This window comes from Hirundo rustica, chromosome 7, assembly GCF_015227805.2.
Source record: "Hirundo rustica isolate bHirRus1 chromosome 7, bHirRus1.pri.v3, whole genome shotgun sequence".
NCBI lineage: Eukaryota > Metazoa > Chordata > Aves > Passeriformes > Hirundinidae > Hirundo > Hirundo rustica.
The window spans coordinates 14,512,969-14,539,620 of record NC_053456.1 but is presented as its reverse complement, the minus strand read 5'-3'; the positions used below and the strand labels follow the sequence as shown (position 1 = coordinate 14,539,620).

Here is a 26,652-nt window from a genome sequence, read left to right as displayed (position 1 = left end):
TATAAACATAAAACATGATTGTGATCTCCCCTGGAAGAGCACAAGCCAGGAGAAATGTGATCTTTGTTAGCTGCAGGCTCTCCTACAGCTCACAGCCAGCCGTACGCTGCACACTGTCCTGTGGCTGTCTTATGCTGCCAGGGTAGTGGGGGTTTTATGGTGTCAGCAGAAGATGCCATAAAGACAGAGCTTGTGAAAAGCATGGAGACAACACAGACTAGGGGGTCATGTGCAACTCCATCCCAACTGCTGGCCTCAGTGGTTCAGTACAGGTAGCAGCTCTAAGAAACCCACGGATGAGACTGCTTTCATAAAATGGGGGGAAACCTGCCAAGAGGGCACTTCTCATGGCTAAACTATTGTCATTTTCTGGCTGAGGACATGACTCAGTTTCCAGGCAAGCTTTTGCGGATGAGTGTCCTCACAGCACAGCACAGGAGTTAAACGAGAGTGGCTTCAAGACAACTTCACATGACCTGGGTTTTGGCCCAAGAGAAATTTCCCGGACAGCCCTAAGTTAGATCCCTCGCAGGATCTCTACCCCGTGGCAATCCAGCCGTGCCCAAGCCTCCCTTGCCAGGGCTTGCAGCTGGGCTTGATGGAGGCAGTTCTCTACATGCCTCACCATTTTGTGTCTCGCAGGTAGGAGTGGGAGTGAAACCTCTTCTCCACCCCTCAGATACTCTCACTGTCTCTGTACCAGGTATTAATACACAGCACTCTATTTCTTACACAGTGGATGAGAAAACGAGGAAAGCTATTTTTCTCCTGCCCTAAGTCCTCTCACAAAGTGCTTCCAGATCTCCAGGTGAACAGTGCTCACTCTCGGCTTGGTGCTATTTTCTGCAAAGCACCCATTCAGACCAGAGGCAGATTCTCATAAAAAACAGCGGCAGGATGCAATTAATATGCTGTAAAAGCCCTAAGTGTCAACTGGAGAAACCATTTTAAAGCACGTCAAGATAAAACCCCTGGGGAGTGCTTTTCTTACCTTAAATGTACCTTTTTCTTTTTTTTCTTTTTTTTTTTTTTCCCAGTTAACTGTGATCTAAGCAGAGATTCAGGTAGTAATAAATAAAATCTCTGGAAAAACTCTTGGTAGAAAGACAAAAAAACCACCCCAACCAAGCTTAGAAATGTTGTTTTCTTTTCTGAAGGGCAAGGGGTAAGAACAGGAGGAATTTGATCTTTACTGCTGAGTCCACACGGGGTAGAAAGGCAGTAAAATAAGGAACACCTGAGAGGTGCAAAGAAAGCCTTTAGCTGGAAATTTTGGAAAAGAAGGAGTTAATGCTTTTAAGCAACCATCCGTCCTCTTACCATAGATAAGGGTGCATTCTAGTGGCAAAATCCATGCAATGCAGCTGCACAGATGACTGATCTAAAAAGAAACCTGGGGAATATGAAGCTTTGGAGGAGTGCGTGCCTGTGTGGAAGGGGGGTTGACTCGACTCGCACATAAACCTCACTCAGAATTAGCTGATCCCTTTGAATTTCCCGCTGCCCTGGTAGATGCCCCTGTGCTCGAGCTTCTGAGCAGACTCCCACCCTTGGTTCTGCTCACCCTCCTCTGCTCCAGGTGTAACCCCTGAGCACAGCTGCGGGGGTTGCACACCCCAGTTTTGGAGATTCCCTCCCCTGCGCTTCCCGCTCCCCTGCTCCTAGAGATGAATGGGAACTAAGGGAGGCAAGTGAGAAGGACCAGGGCCGGGACAACTGTAACCCTGAGGAATGCAGCGGTGGAACAAAAGACAACAAACCCCAAGCTGCCCAGGACAGGGGATGAGCACTGCAAAGAGCTTTTTTTTTTTTTTTTTTTTTTTTTTTTTTTTTTTTTTTTTTTTACCTCCTTTCTTCTCCCTCCCCATTTTGTGCGGGGCAAGAGGCAGAAGAATGAGCTAAAACGTGCAAATTGGACTTCACATGGCAAAATTCCCCTTCTTTTCTGGCATGCCCTAAGCAACAGCGAACTTTTCCAAAGAGGAATCTAACACAGTCCTTACAAGCAGCCCAGCCCTCCCTCTGCTCCCTGTCCGGCCATGTTAACCCTTGCTGTTTAGGGGTGTCAGGGGCGCACCCCGGCACAGAGCAAAGCCTCACTGCGGTTTTAAACCTCGCCTAGGGGCAGAGGGACAGGAGATGAGGGCTGGGCACCCTGCACACACAAAGGCTCCTCCCTGGGCCCGGGCGGGCGACAGTAGCTCCCTGGCAGGCTCCCAGCCATCTCCTCCTGCGCTCACCTTTGGAGCGCACGGGTGCTGCGAGGGCTCCCAGCCCGCCCGCTGCCCAGGCACCCCTGGGGGGTCCGCACCCCACCAGCACAGGCTACAGCACCTCAGGTCAGACCCTGCTAACTCAATCTCCCACTTCCTCCCCAAACTCAGAGCCTGACCTCTCCCATCCAGACTCCCTGCAGCCCAGGCTGCCCTGCACCCCAACTGCAAGCACTTTGCGTTTTGTGTTTTTTTTTTTTTCCTTCCCCCCTCCCCTTAAACCGCGAAGATCTGAACTTTCCCCCCACCCCCCACCCCTCCCGCTCCGATCCTCGGCTTCCCCCTCCCCCTCCTCCTCCCCTTGTCTCTCCTCATAATATTATCCTTGATCACTGCCCGGGGTTTGAAGCCCAGAAGTCAGGAGCTGCGCACCCCACCCCCACGGCCCGAGCGCGCACTGATAGGGCCCTCGCTGCTGGCACCTAGTCAAGCTGAGGTGTCATTGGGATCTCAAATTGCAGCGAGGGGCTGGCAGGCAGCCAGAGGCAGTCTATTTAAAAGACAGCCTGTTCTGCAGTATTCAGTCTCTTTAGAAACTTCTCCAGGGGAAAAGTGTTGGGAGATCTACAAAGTGGATTTTTTTTTTCCTTTTTTTTTTTTTCCCTTCTCCCTGATTTTTTACCGCTCCTCTGCCGACTTTGCAACAAAACACTCCAACTTTGCAGAAAACTTTTTTTCTTTTTTTTCTTTTTTTTTTTTTAAACTCTTTTGGTCTTTTTTCTTTTCTTTGCAAATCTTGGAAGAGGAAAGCGGGAGAGTTGAACAGAGCCGATAGAAACACAACTTTGCTTCATACCAAGCTTCCCAGCAGCTCGCTGCGTCGGGAGAGATTTTCCTCCTGCAGAAGAAGAGGGAGGGGAGGGGAGCTTTGCATCCCCTCTTCCTTCTGCGTTTTCTTTTTTTTTTTTTTTTTTTGTTTTTTTACCCTTCTCCTCTTGACTGCTTTGATGCATTATTAGCAGGACACTGGTTTTCAAGGAACTTTGCTCCCTTCCCAACCTGCCTCCTCCCAGCCCTTTGGGAAGAGTGTGTGTGTGTGTGTGTGTGTGTGTGTGTGTGTGTGTGTGAGTGAGTGAAATCGCCGTCCCACCTCCCCAAACACCCCTGCTCCCCCACGCCTCCCCCTGCAACCTGTAGGCTGTGCAACCCCTGCAGGCTTCGCTCCCTTTCCCCCCTCCTTCCCTCCCTCTTTTTTGCGCTCCCGCGGATCGCGGTGCGAATTCCCCCTTTCGAGGCGAGAAAAAGCTGAAAGGAGGAACAAGGGGGGGGAGGAAGAAAAAAAAAAAGACAAAAAAGGGAATCTAGACGTCCCCCCTCTCCCAACGCCAAAAGAAAAGCAGGAGGGTCTCGCACCCCGAGAATAACCCCCAGAGTGGGGCGCCTGCAAGCAGGGGCTGCGCTTTCCTCTTTCAATTTTATTTTTTAAAATTCTTTAATTTTTTCTTTTTTTTTTTTCCTTTTTTTTTTTTTTTTTTTTTTTTTTGCCCCCCCAAGGGGCAAGCGGAAAGCCAGCGCCGCCCGCTGCCGGCAGCCCCCCGCGCCCCGTCCCGCAGCATCCCCGCCGCGATGCTGCTGCGGCTCCTGGTGCTGCTGGGCGCCTGCCCGGGGCTGTCGCGCTGCCTGGGCTCCTTCGTGCAGTGCGAGCCCTGCGATGCCAAGGCGCTGTCGCTCTGCCCGCCGCCGCCGCTGGGCTGCGAGCTGGTGAAGGAGCCGGGCTGCGGCTGCTGCCTCACCTGCGCCCTGCCCGCCGGGCAGCCCTGCGGCGTCTACACCGAGCGCTGCGCCCGCGGGCTGCGCTGCCTCCCGCGCCAGGGCGAGGAGAAGCCGCTGCACGCCCTGCTCCACGGCACCGCCGTCTGCCTCAGCGAGAAGAGCTACCGCGAGCAAGCCAAGGCCGGTGAGTGACCCCGATCCTCCATCCGCGGCTCTCCCGGATGCTTATCCGCCTTGCCGACCCCTTTTCCATCTTTCCGCCAGCTTTTTCCACCCCACCGCCAGCTCCCGGTTGCGTTTTCCCTCGTTCCGGGTGCTCTTCCATGACCCTGCGCTTGCTTTTCCGTCTTTCCGGCTCTCTTTCCATCTTTCCGCTTGCTTTTCTGCTCCCTCCCACTGGCTGCTCTTCCCTGCCCCCGCCGCTGCTTTCCCATCCCGCCGGCTGCTTTTCCATCTTCCCAGGTGCTTTTCCATGCCCCCACTTGCTTTGCCGCCTTCCCGGCTACTTTTCCATCTTTCCGCCCGGTTTTCCATCCCCACCCTCCCCCATTCCCCCCGCCTCTCCCGCCGTGTGCTTTTTTGCCTTCCCGGCTCCTCCATTCCCCTGCACCACCACCAGCTGCTTTTCCATCTTTGTGGCTACTTTTCTGTCTTTCTGCCTGACTTTTCTCTTCCTCTCACACAGTCTGGCTGCTGTTCCATCTTTCTAGTTATTTCCCCACTCTCTCTCCTCCCCAGCCCCTCCACGGGCAACTTCTCCAAGCCCCCGGTTGCTTTTCAATTTTTTCTGTCTGCTTCTCCACCACCACCACTCCCCTGGCTGCTCTTTCAACCCCCTATTGCTTTTCCACCTTTCCAGCTACTTTCACATCTTTCTAGCTGTTCTTCCACCTATAGCCACAGTTGCTTTTCCATCTTTGTGGGTACTTTTCCATCCCCCTAACTGCTCTTCCATGCCCCCTGCCACTTTTCTCATCCTTCTTTCCATCTGTGCTCTGGTCAAACCTCCTGTTGCATCATCTCACAGCCTCCCCCCACCCTGCCTTCCTTCATCGCCTCTTGACTGTCCCATCTCCAGTGGAAGGATTTTCTTTCCCCACTTCCCAGATGCACCCTTTTAGTCAGCTGCATCCCAGTCCTTCCCCAGTTGCATCCTTTACATCTTTCCTGCATCCCTGTCTTCAGCCCTCTTCCTGACAACTTTCTAGCCTCATATCCCTCACCTTGCTCTGGGGCCTGAGCTGATCTTTGCAGATTGAAGTACGGAGGAGAGCAGGGCATCTCCTTACATCTAGCAGCCCCGTTCCCAAAGTCCTCAGCCACCCCCAGGTTTGTTGCTTTGCCTCACACTTCCTTGGATCACTACAGCCCGCTTTTTCTGTCTCCTGGCTGCTGGACATCTTTGTTGGGTGGTGGGCTGTAGCTCAGGGAGATGAAGAGAGCAGGTGCGTTAGGCACAGGATTTGCGTTTGCAAAAAATAATGGTGGTGTGGCTAATAACAGGCAAGAACAGGTTAAAAGCAAGCATGAGGGCGAGCACGGCAGCACCCAGTGCGAGGCAAAGCTTCTGAAATGTTTGCACCTTGCACGTGACAAAAGTATGAAAGAAAGCACTCCTTCATTTTGACACTCATTTCACTCCCATTTCTGGATCCCGTAGCTCACGTGAGGACAAATTCCCTATGTTCCTCCAAATACATCTGTATTTCTGCCACGGTGTGAAGGGGAGGTAAGGGAGGGTGTCTGTATGTCCGGGGGAACCACTTGGCAAAAAAACCCAAAAACCAGAAACCGTCACTTTTTCTGGTCCATGAAACAGTCATTTCTACTTGCTAGCAAGCGTCTGCTTATACCCATGCAACAGGAATCCGTTTCTCCTTTCTCGCACCTAATAAATCGTGATGCTTTTATTATTTTTCCCCTTTGCTCCTTGCAGGCAGTGGTTGTGTTGCTACGCACCATCCTTCAGAGCAAAACCAAATTCTGTGTGTAATAACTTCCCCCCTCCCTCAAATGACATCAGATGTCCGAACTCCCTTTAATCAGCCAGAAACAGCAAAGCTGAGCTTGGTTTTTTGAAGGGCAGCTATAAGAGATGAGGGTTGGGAGTCGACCTGCACAGGGAGCAGAGGGTGAGGCCAGGAGCCACGTTCCTGCTGTGGAGCCCAGGAAGCCGGGCAGTAACCACTGTCAGCAGAGATAGGCGAAGTATCCCGGAGCACGTCATCCTGGTGTTTATTTACTCTGCACATGTGTGTGCGTGGCCAGGGGCAGGCAGTGTAGTTGGGAAGGCAAAGCCAGGCAGCTGAAACCCAGCAGGAAAGCACGGCCTGCACTGAGGGTGCCCCATACAGACACCTGAAAAAGCTTTGGTGCTTGGGTCCCAGCATGAATACCCTTCCGTTTCACCTGCCTCGCACTTCCCGAGGAAACTGGTCCTTTAGCAGGTGCTTTGTGTGAAAACTTTAGCCAGGTCCCTTGTAATTCTGCTTGCTTTTGATTTTCTTGGAATGGGGAGCACCTCTTGAATGAACAAGGAGAGGGACAGGAAAGCGGTGGCAGGTTTTTCATGCAAACCAAGCCCCTGGCACTACCTGCACTTCCAGTTTGGACTCCACAAGTGCCGCAGGGGCCTCTTTTCGACAGGTTTTGTTCACAGACAGCAGATGAGCCTGGATTGGAAAGGCTGCTGCAAGAAGCCACAGGAGACCAGCAGGCTCCTCTTGAGATTTATGCAATTGCAAAAAAGAAATAAAAAATAAATCAGGAATTCCTGAGGATGGGAGAGAGGGGAAAAAAAAGTCACTTGGCATTTGACTGGTAGCGTGTGAGAACAAAGTATATTTTCATAGGCATGTTTCTAAGCAACAGGGCAAGAAAAGAAATGAAGTTTGACTTGAACTTTCTGGCCTCTGCCAGTTTGGCCAGCAGCACAGGGACCGTGCACTGGGGAAGCTGGCCTGGCCCTCCCATCTATCAATGACCAAAATTGGCCCTGAGCTGCAAACAGCTAAGGAAAAAATCAGCACTCGGCAAAATAAACTGTGTGACAGTGGTGAGGACTAGATCAAACGGTATTTCTATCTGTTTCTGCCCTCATGCTGGCCAAGTTTAAAATTGCAGATGCTTTCCTCCCTATGGACAAGGTCGAAATGCATTGAGCAGCGCTGCAAGAGCCTGGGAGGCCAGACTTAGCTCTCCTGTACAGCAGATGTCTTGCGCAGGGGAAAGATGCTCACAGGTACCATGCCTCATTTTCCTCATATATATGCCGGCTACAGTGGTATTGAGGAGTGCTAGAGGGAATGAGCAGAAATGTCTTCGTGGTTCGTTCAGAAATATAAAATGAAAGCAAGTGTGGGATTAAAGAGCCTTAGTAGGAGTTGTTTTAAGTAGATGGATATGTGGGTACTGACAGGATGGTCCCTGTAGTCCTTCCTCCTGCAACAGACACTGTCCTTTACTGAAATCCAAACATCACGTCTGCAATTGACTGTTCCTGGTAAAAAAAAACATGAATGAGCTTCATTTATGGCACAGGCTGCAGGATTCTGGGTTTTCTCTGTTTTGTTTAGGTTTCCTTTGAAATATACCACGTCTTTCCATTTTTCTCCCCTGTGCTCCTGCCAGACTTCCTCCTGCTGAGACAGCAAGGTCAGGCTGAGCACCAGGGAGCGGAGGGCACAGATTGGAGCCTGCTGCCCCAAAAAGGCTCATGGAAAAACAAAGGTTGTCAAATATTTCCTTCTCTCTCATTCCTGCTCTCTTTCTAGAAAGCGAGCAAGACTTGGCAAGTTTCCTCATGAAACCATGAGCCAACGATAACCGGGAGGGGAAAGGGGAGGGGGGAGGGTTGCAGAATTAGCCCTAAGAAAATCATCTTTGCTGCGTCAGCTGAAAGGTGGAGGAGGAGGAGTGCTGCCGAGCCCAAATTCCCTGCAGTTTGTGTTTGGTGCTGTCCTTTTAGTGCTCCCCAACATCCTTCCCCCAAGCCCTTTCCTCCTTCCCGTACTCACCTGCTCGACATTTGGGGATGTGGGGCTTCAGGGGTGAGCAAAGGGAATGTGGCGAAGCAGGTGGCCAGCTCCATGCTGAGGTCCGGGGTGAGGGTGAGGGTCAGGGCAGGGGTCATGGGAGCAGGGCGCTCTGGATGCGCTGGCTTGTGCACATGTCACTCTGGGAGGGACCCAGCTGGTGCTAGCGCCGGGTCCATTGAGCAGAGCAGCTCCGAGCTGTCAAGGTGAGAGCTAGTATCAACAGGCCTGCAAAACCTCAGACACAGAACAGGAAAATCTCCATTTTTCTTTTGATCTGGAGTTTCAATAACAATATATATATTTAAAAAAAAAAAAAAAAAAAAAAAAAAAAAGAAAAAAGAGAGTGAAATCCATCAGATGCCAGCAAGAGAGCTGGGTTTCTGCGGTGTGTGTGTATGGGGGAGGAAGGGATGGGGTGGTTCAAACAGGAAAGGAGCGGCCTTGGCTGGAAGGATTTTCGGCAGCCTGGTTTCTAAGGAAGGAGAGGGAATATTAAGTAGTTGATCTAAATGAAATTCCTGCCGAGTGCCAGCATAGTTCACCGGAGAAAAGACGTGGCTCTGTGCGTGCGTGCGTGCGTGCGTGCATGAGTGATAGAGCTGGCCCCGAGCTTCCACACAGCCCTGGACCCACTCCAGGTCAGCGCAGAGAGCTCCTCCAGAGCTTGCACCACCACGGCGGAGAGCAGGAGCTGGTCTCAAACGGGAGCCTCTGCAAACTTGAGGGATGCTGGAGGAGGCCATTGTGCCTCCTTGTGTCATACTTAAGCAGCAGCAGCAGCAGCAGCATCCTGAGCCCAGATGATCGTCGCGGCTTTGGCACGTCAGTGACATGAGCACAGTCGTGTGCGACTGCGAGCGTTTGCTTGCCTGCGGGGTGTCCCCTCAGGCTTGACAAAAGGCGGGGGTAGAAAAGACGGGGTACCTTCTGCACCAACTTAAAGACGTCCCCGAGTGTCTTCTGTCGCTTAGTTTGTCGCACGTGTCAGGGCAGAGGGGCAGGAAGAGGAGGAGAGGGCCCCGTTGCTGGCGCGCACGGAGCGCGGTGCTCTGCTTCCTCCTAACGACCGCGGGGAGCTCTGCGCGCCCGGGCCCCGGGACGCGCCGTGAACGAGCGCTTGCGGGAGCTGCTGCGGTAGCGGCGCTTCCCAAAACTCTCCGTGCAAACTGAAAATCCTGGCAGCGGCCTTGGAAGGGTGGCGGCAACCTCTGCCCCTCCGGGGCTTGCCGTCCTCCTCTCAGCTGGGTGAGCTGCTGAGAACAGTTGTAGCTCGTTTTCCCTGTGCTAGCTCACAGGGCAGACAAAAGCGCCCATGGCACAGCAAATCCTGTCCCTCTCCCCCTTTTTTTTTCTCTTTTTTAGCCCAAGCACTTAGTGCAAATTCAAGGCCAGACACGAGTGGAGAATTTGGCTGGAACGCACCTGCCTCTCGATGTGGGCTGCAGAGCAGCAGGATTAATATGCACAGGGAAGATATGCGTGTGAGCATATGCACACATGTTCCCGTGTTCACATGCCCACACACGCCTGCATAAACATTTAATGTGTGCAGGCACACACACGGAGCATTCTTGTCTTTGGAGGCAGGATGGTTTCCAGGCAGCACACAATAACCTCTCTTAGATGCAGGAGTTCTGGTTATGGCTGGCACATCGTATTTGCTGTGAAGATCAGATACTGGTGTACAGATCAGCCTACCCTGTCCTCCCACTGAGGGCTCAGAAATGAGATGCACCAGGTGAGCATATCAAACAATGGGAGGTGAGGAAGGAGATAGGTGCAAAATCTATCCTCCTGCCAGCCAGCTGTGTGGATCCAAATTCACCCCCGCTGCTTGGAGGTGGCTTGTGTTTTCTGTCTAGACTCAGATAGTACACTGAGAGATTTCTTGAGGTCAGATTTTCCCATGTCAAACAAGCAAATTCCCCAGAGTGAAGGTGTGAAGTTGTGGCTTGCAAAGGACAGCCAGTCCACCTCCCAGGGCAGTGTTCCTGTGTTGTAGGTGGAAGGAGATGATGCCAGGGGCGCTGAGGTCTCTGGGATCCTTCAAACTTCTCCATATCCGGGCAGCAACAACTGACCTTCAGGAAGGTGTGAAAGAAGAGCTGAATTGGGAAAAGATGGCCCATTTGCTGAAATGTAGCAGCTGAGGTCAGGAGAAACAGCCTCCAGCATTGAGCAGAGGAAGCTACAGCACCCAAAGACATGATGCTGCAGAGGTCAGACATGATCAAAAGGTCATCTTTGGCCTGTGTGAACTCACTGGCAACCAGCCTGATAACCACCTAGTCATTTATAAGGACGTTTTTTATAGGGGAAAAAGTAGATATTATCTGTTTATCATCAGGAAGGAATAGCCAAAAGTATAAGGAGACTGTGCTGGTGAGAAGGAGAGGGATACCTGACCCCCATGCTGGAATCCCCTAAGATCTTGCCCACTGGGTCCAGTGAGTGTGAGCCTCCACCCTGGGTCTCCCCAGTGATATACAGGGCAAGGACATGGAGTGGAGCAGCAGTTGTGCCAGCACTCCTGGATCCTGGTGCTGGCCATTTAAGATCACTAGGCACGGTTCATGATTCATGCCTCAGGTCATCCTGGAAGGGTTCTGTCATACCTGGTGACATCTCCCATCCCCTCACCACTCAACCCCCACAAGACACTTCTTTCAGCTGTGTAGCCAAAACAACTGTCAACAAGATGTTGTTTTTGAGGTGGCTCTTTGATGCTAGTCATCTGAGGGGACCCCTTAGTGTTCGTATCAATCCACTGCTTGAAGTTAATCCCAGCAGGAGTCAGCCAGCATAAAGTATTTGCAGAAATTTGGGACTCTTGGTGATTTGATGTGAACAAATTTGCTCTTAAGGAATCCATTTCTCAGCACATTTTGGTAAGTCTTCTGTCTATGATGTTTCCAGGACAAGTGTGAGAGAGAGACTTTGGTCAGCAGATTAAACTTTGAGGAGTCATGTTAAATTTATGCTTGTGAAGTTAGTGGGCAATTTTTTTGTGCATGTACACAGGGCCTTGCTCTCACTATTGCCCTTATTCTCCAGACCTCTCTGATATTCCCATCATTTTTTATTGCAACTCCACCCAGGTGGTACTGTCTCTTCCACGGAGAATGTGGGAATGGGGGGTCAGTGTCTCCCCCAGTGAACTGGCACACTGTTCCCTGTTATCTTGGCAAGCCTTGATCCTGCAGGATGCTGAGCACCTTTCCTCGAGGTCCAGAGAATCAAAGGCTTTTGGGCACCTCTCCCCTCAATGGGAACCAGCTGCCTCAGTCCTCGAAGGACTGTGGGGCCGCAGCAAAGGCTGTTGGCTCTGGTAGAGTTGGAGAGCCCTTTGCAGCTTGGAGCCTCGAGGGCTGTTGTTGCAGTTTGGTTTGTTTGCTTGTTGGATGGACACGGCTGGCTTGATGATGGAGATAATTGTTATGTTGATGGAGATGACTTGTCTGGTTGCTGTTTAAGGCAAGAAAGTAATCCTGACAGATGCTTAGGGAAATGATCGCCTAGCTAAACAGAAGAAGGAGTGTTTCTTAAAGGTAACTTTGGGGTCACAGTTGGCCAATATTCGTAATTCTTTTTTGTAGAAAAATAGTAGAAATATTTTATTTTTCCAAATACAGATGGGATTCATCACAGGACAATTAAATCAACACAGCTATTTATTATTCATGCTTAAGAAATCAGATGTTATGTGTTAGACTAATGATGAAAATCTGTAATTAAATAAGCCAGTGAAAACTATGGAACCTTGCTTTCACTTCCTAATTTAAAGGAGATGCTGAAAAAGAGGAAAAGTTTTACTAGGGAAGAACTGCATGTCTTATACCTGTCCAGCAGTCAATTATGCTGCTGCCACAACTACATATATGTCTTAAGATACTTTTTTCTAAATACAAAATGACATACAGTCATTGCTCTTACTTGTGTGTTCTTCTTTCCTGATGAAATAGTAGATGTGGGTGAAATTTTACTGCATCGTTTCATAACCATTTCAATGGCCAGTTATTTGGTTTTGTAAAAGCAGCGGTGGCCTGAGGTTGCAGGAGAAACAACAAAGTGCAATGGAGGTCTATACCCTTTTGTACATCAAGAGACCCATGGTGATTTTTTAACGTTCAAAAGCATCTTTGCCTTGTGTTGGACCAAAAGAAATCGCTAATGTATGCAGTAGTACAGAGTGAAAAATGGCTGAGAGAGGCAAGAGTCATCCTTTAGAATCGAGCTTGGGCAAATTGCTCCTTATCAGTATTGTCCAAGTGTGAATGTCAAACTTCTGGTATTTTTTTGTGGTCCTACTCAGGTGGATTGAGAGATTAAATAACATCTAGGCCTACTGCAGGCAAAGGCTTTCTGGGAGAAGGAGCCATTAAGAAAGGAGACCTGAGGGCAGAGGTTGGAAATTTCATCCCTCAGAGGTGGTAATAGTCAGGATGGACGGTACATGTGATGATGTGTCATCTGGTGCTGACACAGAGATGAGCAATGGATGATCTCACACAGCTTTTCCATCTGGTTTAAGGCAAAACTGAAAGTGAGGCTGAAGGCCTAGAAGTTAATCCAGGCTAGGCTGGAGTTTGCAAACACAGCTGCACATCTGAAATACTTTTGGTGTTATAATAGTTCTTGTCCAACACCTGACACAAGTGCATCTCCACGCTCCACCTTGATGGGCCTTTTCCTCTCTGTGGTGAGCAAGGGGTTTGGCTTTTTTGGCTCTTCCAGTTCCTGACTGCTGTTGAGGCCAACAGAGACCTTCAATAACCATCTGTAGGAACAGATCTTGGGATGGAGACCACCAGCTTCTGGCAGGAGCAACGTTTCCCAGATTCAGTTCCAGTAGGACAGTTGTTAAAACTTCTGCTCAACATGAAACAAAATCAGATTCAAAACCATGCCCTGTTATGCTTAGCATAACCTGTAGTGACTGCATTTTTTGTAGGACATCCTTTTCTCAGGATCCTCTCCTTTAATACAGGATTTTCCTCTTTAATTTTGTACTGTTCCTAAAGTAAAAAGCTACAATATCCACACTGGCACCTCAGCTCTTGATAGCCATCAGCAGCACTCTTTTCGTTATGGGTCAGCTTCTAAAGCCTTTTTATCCCTGACTGTACTATGATTTGTAGTACTTGGGTTTCAGAAACCAAAACAGCATCAGCATCCTGGCAGCACCTGCTTTTAGTCCAGGTTTCTTGATGTCTTATGTATATTGATACCACTTTTCACCTGAGTTCTAAAAACAAGGCCCATGTAGTCCACGAGGGCAAATTACTTATTCCTTCTCCCTAGTTACACTTCCTCCACTGCTGATGTTGAGCTACCTGTATCCAAAAAGTCCCCCTGCCTGTTTCTTTTTCATGCAATAATGACAGTTGATGGACACTTTTAGGGTTTCAACCCATCATACCTCCTTCATTTCTGTGGGCACAGGAAGATTTTTTCTGTATCATCTCTGGTGGCCAGATGATCAAACAACCTTTTGTTTTCATTCAGAAAACCTTAAAACTCGTGTTTTCTCATATTTTTGTCACAAATAAGCTCCATAGAGAGACTCCTGGTAAGCAATTCAATGAATTCAATGAACCCTGCTTTTCAGGAGCTAGTCCAGATTTTCCTCACCCTTATTGTCAGTTAGGCAGAGACTGTCAGTTAGGCAGTCTTCTCTGAGTTTTCATTTTTTAATCTTTTCTCCTCTTTGTTTCTTGGCAGCTTGGTATGGGTTTTGCCTCCTTTATTGCAACTGATGAAATTTGCAACTAGGGTGGATTTATTGGAAAAGATATGAGAGTAAGAAAGGCTGAATTACTTCATCCTTTCCAGGAAGGAAGAATATGTCTTGGTCACTCTGATATTGAAAGATGATTTATTTAGATTTCTGTGGGTCATAATTCAGCTCTCAGCTTCTTCGGTAGTTTCAGCATATGGAAAGGGGAACATCTGCAGTCTCCAGATGATGTGAAGGAAATAAGTTTTATCTTCCTATCATCAATGCATCAGCAACAGGAGCTTCTTGATATAAATCTAGACGTGCAATACTTCCTTCCCCTCCAGTTGCCAGTTCAGTTCTCTGGAAGATAACTTTGTTCAGGAAATGTCAGGCTGATAAAAGCAGCTGTCTAGCAACAGAGTGCCTGCAGTTTTGCAAGATGGTGCACATCAGCATCATTTAATTGAAATGGATGGACATTTGCTCATTATCTTACCAGGGCGTGAAACTCCGGAAAGTTACCCAATTCTTTCATTGGTTAGACATTTTGCATTCTCTCTTGGGCAGAAGCCGTTGTCATGAGAACCCAGAATCTCTGGCTATGCTGCCTGTTGACTCAGACCCTCACCTGGTTTTGGTGTGTCTTATATGTGCATTGCTAACTCCTACACCTGCACGGAGAACTGATTGTAAACAGATTTGGGAAGTTCTTGGAAAGAGACAAAGACAACACCTCCTGTTCAACCACAGTATTTCAGGGCAGCCCCAGTCTAGCCCACCAGCTGGTGCCCAAGCCTGGCTCTTCCAGCACAGCATGAGTGCTTGGAGACTGCTGAACTAACAGCTAGCAATGTGTAGGGAAGGAGTTTCCATCATGAAACTCCCCATATCCAAACCTGCTTTTCTTCTCGCCCTACAGAGTTGCTCTCAGAGAGTTTTATTTTGTCGCTGCAGAAAGGAAGGGCAACTCAGGAAAGTACCATCTGGCACATAGCAACACAGATCCTTCCTCAAGCTTCCAGTTCCCATAGCTGTACCTCTCCCACTCTGTGGCACTTGCTGGCGCTGTGAAGTCGTGCTGACCCAGAGATCCACTCCTACAGATAGGTCCTGCACTTCCAGAGCAGACCAAAACATGATCTGGTTCCCTTGAGAGCTCCTTTCCCACATGCTGAGCTGCATTTCTCCCCCATCCAGCTCTGTATGAGGACACCAAGGTCATCAGGATGATGATCTCCCTTTCCCATGAATCCTGTGTGAACCTGGGGGCTGCCCGAGCACCTGATATTCACGCTCTGCAGGTGAGCCCTGGCTGATACAGCAGAATCTGCATCCACAGGTTTCTGCTGAGGAGACATTAATCGCCTGAGAAAGAGCTGGTCTTCCAGGCTAGTTCAGCAAAGCCCAAACAATAACTTTAAAAAAAAAGGCCACAGAACAGCACATCCCTCTGACATCAGTGCCTGTTCTCTGAAGCTCTTCAGGTATTCCTGAGTTCTTCCCAGGCATCCTCCTGGCTCTTGGCTTAACAAAGGGAGATAAGTCCTAGCCTTCCAAGCCAACTCTCTGGATGCTTTTCTATCTCTTCTCTGAGTTTGGCCTTGCTGATCCCATATCAACCCTCTCTTAAAAGGTGTCTCAGTAGAATGAGGGAGTGAGGTCTCGTCAGCTTCCACCATGTTGTCACAGGGGTATAGGATACTGGAATATCCTGAAGCCCCTCTTCCAAAAGCTTGTGTGGCTTTTGAGCCATGGACTGATTCGATTCTGATAATCTGTCTCTGGTAGGTGACTGGGTGTGGTGGGGCAGAGTGGGTGTTTCTGGGAGCACTTCACAGTGCTTTGACTGCTAAAGACTTCCTTCCACACTCTGCGAATCACTCTGCCTTTGGCAGCTGTTGAAGTTCCTAATTCCCAGGGAAGGAAATAGGGTCTTGTGTTTTCTTATTACTGCTCCTGTCTCTGCAAAACAGCTTGGCCCGTGGGAACTACATCACAGGCTGCAAGGGGACCAAGACTGAAGAGGTGGTGGGAGTTACCTTTCTTAACTTCAGACCTTTGGAGACTTAAGTGTGATCACTGGAGTCACAGGAAAGGAGACTGAACTTTTGTTCCACCTAAAAATCATCACCCAAGCCAAATGATGGGGCTGGTCACAATTTAGAGGGTGCAGCATCTCTGCAATGGAGTTTGGCCATCCAGAACACCTCAGTGTTAGCATTCGGGGGTTACGCGACATAGATTTGTTTTAAGTGTCTGTTCACATTGCCGAGACTTGTGGGAGGTGGGGTGGCAGTCCCAGCAGGGCTGCAGTTATTCTGTCCTTCTTGTGTGGTGTCTCCTCGGAGCTTCTCATCACCTGCAAGCATTAGCAGCATGTTCCCTTGCCAGTCCCTACCAGATAGACTGCACCGGCCTGATGCCAAGACCCCACCAAAGCACAAAAGTTCATTCAAAGTCCAAGGCACATTGCAGCTGGCTCTCCGGCAGGCAACACCCTGGGCTAGTGGAGGGACTGGCTGGAGCCTCCATCCTCAGCCCCGGCTGCTCCGCCCCCAGTGGGTGCCAGATGGCCTGGGGCTGGGCGGCTGCCTGAGCTCACTGCCTGACCTCACCAGGGCGGTGGTCTCAGCAGTGACCCCAGCCCCGGCACAGCGCCTGGGCCGCTCCACTGACCACCCCAGCAGGGCTGGGGGCTGGTCACTGCCGCGCTGGGGGCTGTGCATGGCACAGGAATATAAGCGAGCTGTTCTTCATTAGGGGGGGTGAAAGCTCCTGGGCTTCTGCCTGGGCTGAATCTGGTGGCCTCTGGGGAGCTCAGGAATGCTTTTGCTCAGCTGTACGCTCCAGCTGCCAAAGGGTGCGAGATGAGATGACTCTCCTCTCTTTGCATCCCTTCCCTGCCTGCATTATCCCTTCCCTGCTTGCATCTTGAGAATGCAAACACAGTGGCTGTCTCTGTGTGCTGACCTGGAAGGAGGAATTTTTATTTTCCCGTCATGGACACAGGTGCAAGTCCAGGTCAGGGAGAAATTTGCCTGCCCAGGAAGTTTTTGGTGTAGGTCAAGCACGTCCCCTCCTCTGGAGTGGCAACAAATGGGAAGGGCAGCTGGGGAAAATACTCAGGGTTTTTACTAGCCAGGTACCTAAGAATGGAATTCCTGTATAAGCCCCATATGCAGTGAGCACCTCCGAATGGAAATGGGGTAGAAAAAGGACTGGGAAAATTCTCAAAGTCTCCATGAGTGTCATTTGTGTTGTTCCTGTGCTAGAGGTTTGACTGAGATCCCCATTAAGTCTTTTTCCAACACCTTCCTGCTTAAGTGGTGTGTTATGTTAGAGCCTATGCTGTAAATAATAATGATCGTGATAATAATCAAGAGGACTGTTTAGCAGGGTTGTGCTGTGGTTGTGCATGTACTTCTTAGGTGCATGTGGCTTTTGGGGCTGGTGTTGAAGAGGACAGCAAGTCCTCTAGGAGTGGGCTGTGGCTGTAATGAGCATGGTTCATTAGGATCAGCGGTCAATAGATCCTTTCTGCCAGAAACCAGTGAAAATGTGTTACAAAAATTGGAGCCTCCCAGCCATTTGGAAAAAGTTTTATGTTCCACTCTGTAATGTCAGCAGGCTGGGATGCAGTGTTCCCACACGCTCTGCTCCCCCATGTGAGTGCACCCACCACTTTTTTGGGATCTCACATGGGTCCAAAGCATCTGAAGCCCAGGAGCACCAGGCTGGGTTTTGATGCAGGGCAGGATGATGTGTAGTCTGCTCTGAGTGATATCTCTTAAGAAAAGCAGGCAGCCAGACAGGAGCAATTTGTAGCTTCCCAGAAACAGTATTTTGCTACTCCCTTTCTGCAGGGACTGGTTGGAAATGGGTCCTCTTGGCAAGCTTCCTCTGGCTAGCCTGGGGTAGGGAGAAAACATCATGCCTCAGCCCAGGGCATAGGACAGCCCATGCTCTGCTGTTGGTATTTTCTTCCTCCCAGGTCTCATGGATTAAGACATCAACAGCACAGTCCTTTTGGCCTGGCCTGGGTTAAGACTCTTTCCAGATGGTTGCGTCTCTTTCCCTGGGCAACAGTGGATCAGACTAGACATGAAGCTGTGGGGTGGCTCTGAGCTGAGTTCAATCTCCTACCTTGGCAGTAGGCTCTACGTCCCTTTGAAGTGGCTACAGCCCACATGCCACCTCCAAGCTAGCCAGTCATCCTCAGCTTGGCTAGCAGTGTCATTCTTTTGTGTCATTTTTCTGTGCCAGTAAGCTTGGGACTTCTGCTGGGAGGTGATCCCCTCCTGAGTTATGGGGAGAAGGAATGGAGCTGTGCAAGCCACCCACCTGCTGCTTCCCACTGTCCCCCATCTGGGAACACCGTGAGTAGGGCCTTCCTGCCCATGCCCTAAGCCCACAGGGATGCAGCATGCTTAGCCCATGACTTGTGCCCCCAGAAGAGGCAGCTCTGCCTCTGCAGGTGGCCACCAGGCTGGCAGGCAGGTGGGAGTATGTGGGAAAGGGCTGTGTGGCAGGCCAGAACCTGACAGTGAGGGAGGAGGAACTCCAGCCTGAACTCCTTCCTGAGCCTTTGACACAAGTAGGGCTCATCTGGAGAAACGGGGCGTTGCTCCCGCCAGCATCTCCTCAGGCATGGAGGCACAGCAGTGCCAAATGCTGCCTGCCATGAGCCAGCCTGTGGGCAGACAGAGGTTAATGAACGAGCTGGTGGGTGAGGATGGGCAGGTGGGTGCAGGAGCTCTGGAGATGCTGATGTGACTGTCTGGTCTGGCGGCAGTGGGAAGCTGCAGGCGGATGGGCCAGCCAGGAGGAGGAGGGAGGGGCTGCATGGGTGCTGCATGCTCTCACTCTGCCTTTCCCTCTCCTCTTGGCACTGGGAAGGCCCCTTACCACCTGCCCAGAGCTTGTCAGGAGTTTCTGTCAGAGATCTCTGCCCTTCGGTTTGTCAAAATTGTCTTGTTAGAAGAAGGGATTGCATCAGCCTTCTTGTTAAAGGAAATTTGACTATAAAATGCATATAAAAAGAGGATGGAGGAAAGGGATCCCTGCAAGGCATTCATGGAGATAACTCTTCCTATCACTGGGACATAAAGACCCAGAGTAGACACCACTGCTGAGTCACAGATGATAGAGTCCCATCACTTTTGTCCCTTGTTGTATGACATCCCAAGCATATATTCCCACTTGAGGGGCACATATTCATGCCAGGGAGAGTAAAGGGGTTCAGTTCCAGGTGCTTCTTCAGCCCTGCAGAAAGCACCAGACTCAGGTTGGGATCTGGGCAGCTTTTAGTGCACATCAGTTGTCGGCAGGAGCACAGGGCTCCTGTGGCTCCCATCTATTGTTGCTGAAAGGGCTCCACATTAGTCCCCAGCTCACTCTGGCTTGCTGGCAGCTTGCAGGGAGAGGAGGGATAAGGTGCTTGCATGAGGGTAAAGCTGCTGACTCCGTGAGCAGTCTGAGCTGCTGCAAACACCCATTGCATGGTGAGTCCTGGGGACTGGACACCCTGTACTTTTTTTCTGAATCCTCACTGCCTTGTATCTTTATTTGCTATTAGTTTTTATTTGTTAGGATGGCCCTGAGATGCTGTGCCTCACTTACTTGCTACTCTGGAGGTACTGAGCTGTACCAGCACCAATATGAAACTTCTCTCTCCTTATTACTGTAGGGCAGCCCAGGGAGATGTTCTGGCAGCGCCTTCTCCAGCCCTGGACGTGGGTGCCTGGGACAGAACACAGCATATTTCACTGCCATAAGAAGAGCTTAGTCAGTGCAGATGCCTCTGTGCTTCTTTTGGACCTTGAGCTGCCAGAATATCTTTCGAGGCAAAGGTTACACATCAGCTGTACCTTGTATTGTTTCATTCTCTGGGGAGTAATTCCCAGTTTACTCAATTTCTTCTCTATACCCTGTCTGTCATTCTCTTAGAATAGAGGAGCCCTGATCTGTGCAGGCAGTTGAGCCCTGCAGCGAGGAATAAAACCCCAAGCATATCAGCATCATGGGGCAAAATAGCAAAATGATCCCATCCTGGGGAGCCACGTGAGTCCTGGGGATGGTGCAGGGGGTTGTTTATATTTCTCTTGGCAGTCAGGAGCATGTAGAGTTGGGGATGCTGATCCAGTGCTGTTCTTGTGGAAACACAAAAAACAAAGGGCCACTTTAATAAATAAGTGGCCATGAGAAAGTTCCAATTTTTTGCTGGGAGAGTGCAAGGTCACCTTTCCAAGGAGGAATAGGAGACTTGTACCTGTGGTTGGCCTGGGCACCCAGTGACCAGCTCAGTCACCTCCAAACCCCCCAGCTGAGGTGTGTGTGACAATCTGGCGTTGCCATCTGCCACTGAGCATCTCATCTGTCCCTCCTGCTGGGCATCCTCAGGCGTCCCTGGGCAGCAGTGGCATCCTCTTCACCTTTCTTCCTCCTTGTGCTGCGTCTGGGCTCCAGGAAACAGTCGGTCTGCAGAAAGAATCCTGTTTGCCTTGTTGGGGGTGTACATCTGCTTTTATTTTAATCCTGAGCCTTTTTCCCTCCTGTAGGAGGGGGTGAGCTGGGTTCACTGACATAGAAATTGAAAGAGGTGCTGTTTAGGGACAGATTTCAGCTACTTTGATGCTTTCCTGCTGCAGTGAGTTTCCTCATGGCCGCTTGCTGGTTTCAGCATGAAGTTGTCATCAGCACCAGCTGGCTGAGGACCCAGGGGTCAGGAGACTGGCAACCTCAGGAGCTGTAAGCTGTATTCAAATTTAGTCGAGAAATAACCCTTTTTCACTCTGGTGGTTGTGTTAAATGTCACAAGTCATCTAAGTTTAGACTGTCACCAGCTTGCTCCTATATATAACTGCTCAGGGCTCCTGACTGCATCCTGCCAGCAGAGGTCATGCAGGGGGGTCTCCAGGAAGATGGGTGCCATGGACAGAACCTAAACATGGTCCCCCTTTGCTGTCAGTACCATCAGTGGCAGTCAGGCAGCATAACTTGGCAGTGTCACCGTTGGCTTTGCTGGCTGCTTGGTGTGTGCCAGCAGATGGGAGCTGGTTTGATCCCATGAGTGGGGTTGCAAGCTGAGGACCCTGGAGATCCCAGCACTTGTCAGGCACATCTTTGGTATCACTGCTGAAGTGCCTGCCCAGCCACATGCTGGCTGTGCTGTGTGATTGACCTTGGCTTTGGAATTGTCTCATCTTCAGCCATTCCTGGCTTGTGCTCCTGCTTTCTCCAGGCAGGGTAAAGTATGAATTTGTCACTTAATCCTCTCAGCGGATAAACAGGGGCTTCTCTGCCTCATTTATGTGTCATCTGGCCCTTCCTGGAGGTACAGTGACCCTCACACTGGTCTTTTTCCCCAAAAGCAATGATGGCCCTTGTATGTAGAAATGCATCCTAGACCTCTGACTCCTCCATGCCCTCTAGACACCTTCCTGTCTCGAGCTCAGAGGTTACACAAAAGGTTACCTTGTGAAGTCCCACACAGCGGGACAAAGCCAGGGCTGAAGGCAGCAGCTGGGAAAGAGATTCCTTTGGTTATTTGTTTTCGTCCTGCCTGGTGCAAAGATCTCCTCTGGGGTTGGGCAGGAGGCTGTCTGTGCAAAAGCAAGCCCCACTCATGGAGACATGACAGTTTGGTACCCCTTCCCTTGCAGAACGGGAGTCCCGGGAGCACGAGGAGCCGACCACATCGGAGATGACAGAGGAGTCCTACCCGCCCAAGGCCTACCGGCCCAAGCACGGGCGCCTCTCTGAGCTCAAGGCCGAAGCCCTGAAGAAGGATCGCCGGAAGAAGCTGACGCTGGCCAAGTTCGTGGGCATGGCTGAGAACACGGCCCACCCTCGTGTCGTCATCCCCGAGCTCCGTCAGGAGTTTGAGCTGGTGGGTGCCCTCACCTTCCCTCCATGAGGCTCCTATAGGAAAGTGACTGCGGGAGGGCTTTTGCCCCTGAGAAATGGGTACTAGTGGGGGGGGACCTGAGGGCTTTTGCAGCTGGAAGGTTCCGTGAGGTGCTCCCCTTCTCACATTTGATCTCCCCGCGTGCAGGGCCCGTGCCGCAGGCACATGGAGGCGTCGCTGCAGGAGCTGAAGAGCAGCCAGCGGATGGTCCCCCGCGCTGTCCACCTCCCCAACTGCGACCGCAAGGGCTTCTACAAGAGGAAGCAGGTAAGATGTTCCCCACCCGGGAAGGCTTTTCTCTGCCGCTGCCCTGGGTGGGAAGGATGGAAGTTTTTCCTTTGCTGGGTTAGTCGGGGTGTTGCTGCAAGCATCTCCAGACACGTTTGGGGGTGGGTGGCCTTGCTAATGGCTCCAAGTGCCAGCTGGCCTGAAGCAAGCATCCTGAAGGAGCTGCTGGTGAGGGAGGGGAAAATGTCAGAGAACCCTGGGCTGGGGTAGCAGCAGGGATAGGGATGTGCTGAAAGCAGAGAGCAGGAGCTGTTCATGGGTGTGAAAGGGGCGAGGCCTGATCCGCAGGGAGGGAGCCACGCAGCGTCTGGTGGCCAGCTCCTGATCTCTGCCCTTGGGTGTCTCCCCAGTGCAAGCCCTCCCGGGGCCGGAAGCGTGGATTGTGTTGGTGTGTGGACAAGTATGGCATGAAGCTGCCGGGGACTGACTTCCTGAGTGGAGACCTGCAGTGCCACGCGTTCGACAGCAGCAATGTGGAGTGAAGCCGCATCCCCTCCCTCCGCCCCATCACTATCTACCCAGACTCCCACCCTCCCCTCTGCACCTCCCCACACCCCGGGACTCCGATTCCTTTCATCTCATGTAAGAAGAAAAAAGGAAGGAAAAGAAAAAAGAGAAAGAAAGGAAAATGGAAAAAAAACAGAAAGGGAAAGAAAGAAAGGAGAGAAGTAAGGAAAGGAAAAGTAAAAATGAGAGAAAAGAAAGAAAAAAGAGAAAAGAAAAGGAAAAAAGAAAATTAAAAAAGAGAAAATAAGAGAAAAGAAAGAAGAGAAAAGGAAAAAAAGAGAAGAGAGAAAAATAAACCCTGAAGAAACTGAGGACTCGGAATCTACAGCAGCCTTTTGACAAGGACTCAGCAAGGAAAGGATAGAGCCAGAGACAAACCAGCCATGGCCGCTCTGCCGTCCTGCACCTGTCCCCAATGCTACCTGCACCCCTCTGCCACAAGCAGAGGTCACCCCGACGTAGGAAGCTCTCCAAGTTGGTGATTTTCCAGTATGGGTTTTGGGCAGGTTCATTTTTATTTTTATATTTTTTTCATGTTAGCTAGTTGATTTCTGAAGAGTCTTGAGAGAAAATTTTGTGGCCACCAGCGTTCCCCTTGCAGTCGTCCAGAGTGTCCTCCCCTTGTTGCTGGGACTCACTTGAGTTGATTTCCATCTCAAATGACTGCCCCCAGTCCAGGCAGATTTCAGCAAGGGAGGAGACATGGGACTGTTCGCTCTGTGTCTGGAGATAAGCTGGGGAGGGAAACACAGATCCTGCAACAGCACAAATACCCCCAGAAAGTATCTGGACTTCAAAAAAAATCATCACAAAAGGAAATACAGTCTTCCCTGTCCGGTTCATCTTGATTGGCAGATCAGAATTTTTCTTGGACAAGCAGGACTCTGACCTTTGTCCATCCAGGTGTGAAAGTGTTCATCACCTGCGTGCCACTTGTGTGTGCATTGACCTGGCTTTCCCTCATTGCAACACTTCACCTTGAACTCTGGAGATTTCAATGTAATATGCAGCTGGGGGATATGCTGCTCCTCCCAAAAACAATTAATAACCTGCTGGATTAAGCACAGAAGCGAAGTTATGGAGGAGCATCGGTGCCTGTGGAATCAGGGCCTCATTAACATTGAGGACTGCATCACTGTTCAGACTGAAGTATCCCCTACATGGGGACAGGGGAATCAGGGCCAAAACTCCTCACCACATTTTGCCACCACAAAGACAACCAAACAATGGAGATTTTTTTTTTTTTTTTCACAGCCAAAAATATGGTTTGCTCCAGGGAAAAAAAAAAACCCCAAACCTCCACTTTGTTTCATCATGGTTTTTTGTTAAGGCTGGTTTATAGCTTTCCCCATGAGTAGGAGAATGCCAGTCTCCATCCTTTTGCATTGAGGATACTGCTCATGTTGCCATGGCTGATTCCCACCACCCTGCAGTAAGATCCTGTGATGGGTCCTTGCCTTTAACCTGGGACACAGCTCCTTGTTGAGTGACAGCTGCCACCGTACCATGGAGACCCACTGCCTTGGGCATGCTGGGACAGCCCTCGGCTGCCTTCCTGACTCATTTGTTGTTTTTAACATTTGCATTTGATTTTGGGACTCTGGCCTCTTGCTTATCCATGACAAGGGTCTCCATGATGTTGGTGCTGGAAGGAGATCCTGCAGCGAACAGAAGAAAAGAAAGGGAGCTGTGGGGTCTGGGTGCTGTGGTGAGGAAACACACCTGCTGGGAACCACATCCTACTGCCACAGCTGGAGCTGGCAGCCAACACTGGCCAAAGGACACAGCTGATCTCAGGTGGAAGATTCCTGAACCCCCAAATCCCTTTGAGCTTCCTGGACCTGGGCAGAGAAAAATGGAGGTCCACAGCACCACTGGGGCCCCACCAGTGGGGATAGGACAAGGGGGATTCAGCACTAAGGAGTTCTGGTGAAGGCTCCTTGCCATCGCAGGTTGGGAGCCCTCACAGCCTCCCGTGAGATGACATTACTTCCCTAAGCACTCCGTGGGCCCCCCACCAGAATGTTACCCTGATGGAGGGCAGGAATGGACACCTGCGGTTATTTCCCTCCAAGTGACAGTGGGGGCGAATTTTGCCTATGGACTTCCACAGAAACCAGCGGAACACATTTCAGCCTGGGGACAAAGCACCTTCCCAGGCTTGAAAGGATGGAAGTGTGCCATCAAATGCAGATCTGCCCCCAAAAAAGCCTGTTGGAATGGCGTAACTCCGTGTTGTTGGAGGGGAGCATGGTGGGGGCTGAGAGAGGGACGCCTCCAGGCTCTGCAGGGCTGATGGAGCAGGGTTGGTTTAACCAGAGTGGTGGATTAATGCTGGGGTGCAAGTGGAGTGAAGAATGGGGTAAAGACAGCAGGAGGAGGAGGAGCTTGTGCTAACCCCAAGGGCCACTGGACACCATTGTTGACACTGTCCGCTTGCTGATCCCTGTGCAAAACCTCCTGACTGTCATAGGCCAGTACCACCTTTCCCAGGACCCTTCCTTCCTTCTCTCTTCCTTTCTTACTTTTTTTTGGTTGGTTTGTTTGTTTTGTTGTTTAATTTCCCAAAACTTGAAAGCCTTTGGCTGCAGAGAAAGGGTTCCCCTGGGGTGGGATGGGAGCAGACAGAGGGCAGCAGATGCCCGTGGACCTTGCCTTTTGGGGAGGATGCTTTTGCAGGGTGAGGGTTGGCTCACAGGGGCCCATGGTGGTGTCACAAGGAGGCCACCACAGACACTGGGAAGGGGACACAGGACAATGCTCTGTCCTCTCCCTAAAAAGCAAGTCTACATGGTCCTGGGAGCCCAGAGTACCAAAATCCATCCCACACAGCCTCCCTCACCCTTGCACACCCCATGCTGGGATGGCATTGCCTGTCCTGTCCCCACAAACCTGGTGGGAGGATGATGGGCATTTGGGTTGCACCACGCTCACCCCCCAGATCACCTTGGCTCCCAGGATGGGGCACCAAGTGACCCCCCCCCCAGCTGCCCACTCCCTTAAGGATCCCCGGCAGGACGAGGCTGTTTACAGGCTGCACTAATATTTAGGACTGGGGTTGGAGCCTGGATTGGGCTGGGAATGAGAGTGACTTCAGGAGGGCTTGGTCACCCTCTAGGGTGGCAGTGATGAGGTGCACCCGTTCTCAGCACCCAGCAGCACCCCTCTGCATTTAGGATGAGAGAACCAGAAGGGGCAGATTTGGAAGCTGGGGAGGGTTGAGGCACACCGGGAGATGTGGGCAATTTGTGCATTGGGGGGGTTGTAAGGCTCAGGGGTCTCTGGCTATGGTATTTGCACCGAGCCCACGTTGGTATCTAGGATGCGAGTTGGGAAGGAGAGGACAAGGATGGCTCAGGACAGCCCTTCCACCACATCTGCCCGGGGAGCAGCACTCAGTGGCTGGGCTACTCCTTGTCTGTACTGCAGTGGACTTCGAAAACCACTAGTACAAGAGCATTTTGCACTATTTCTCTGCTCTCTCCCCCCTTCCCCTTTTCTCCGCCTTCCCCAAGAAAATTCTTTGCTGTTGGTTTAATTTTCTTTTTTTCTTTTTCTTTTTTTTTTTTGGTTTTGTTTTTTTGTTTTGTTGTTGTTGTTGTTGATTTTTTTTTCCCCCAAATGGAGCATTGTATATTTAAAGAACTGTCAGTTCACCTCGCTTCCAGACCGCTGTCCTGGCCCTGGCTAGGAGCCCTGCCTGCTGTGGCCCCCTCCCCAGCCCCACCAGCCACCGTCACTGCCACCGGGACAGACGTCACCATGCACGTTACCCACCGTTGTAACACAGTTGTTAAAACACACCAGATTCCGAGTTTCCTGCCTGGTTTTTATCTTTAAGCAATACTCACTACACATTTTACGGTAGCTTTTTATAGCTTTACATACATACGGTAGCTCTGTTGTTTCGTTTTGGTTTTGTTGTTTTGTTGGTTTTTTTTTTTTTTCCAGTAAACAAGAAATACTCATAATCTTACTGGTGGGAAAAAAAAAGAAAAAAAAAAAAAAAGCAGTTTGTGAAAAACTGACAATGGAAGAAGAGCTTAATGCTCTGTTTAGCATTTTGTACTTAAAAAAAAAAATCTCACATTTTATTAAAAAGTGAAGATTGCTGTATACTATTTATTCAACTTATAATTTATGTTACTCTTTGATCTTTGTCTTTTCTCATGACAAAGCATTTATTTAATAAAGTTATGCATTCAGTTA

General features: G+C 50.4%; 1 protein-coding gene across 1 annotated transcript; it reads left to right on the top strand.

Annotated features, from left to right (window-relative positions):
• Positions 1–3,839: 3,839 nt before the first annotated feature.
• Positions 3,840–26,652, top strand: IGFBP5 (insulin like growth factor binding protein 5). Its single transcript, XM_040069691.2, has 4 exons — positions 3,840–4,170; positions 21,404–21,630; positions 21,796–21,915; positions 22,287–26,652. The coding sequence occupies exons 1-4, from the start codon at positions 3,840–3,842 to the stop codon at positions 22,416–22,418; spliced, it is 810 nt and encodes a 269-aa protein (XP_039925625.1). The 3' UTR covers positions 22,419–26,652.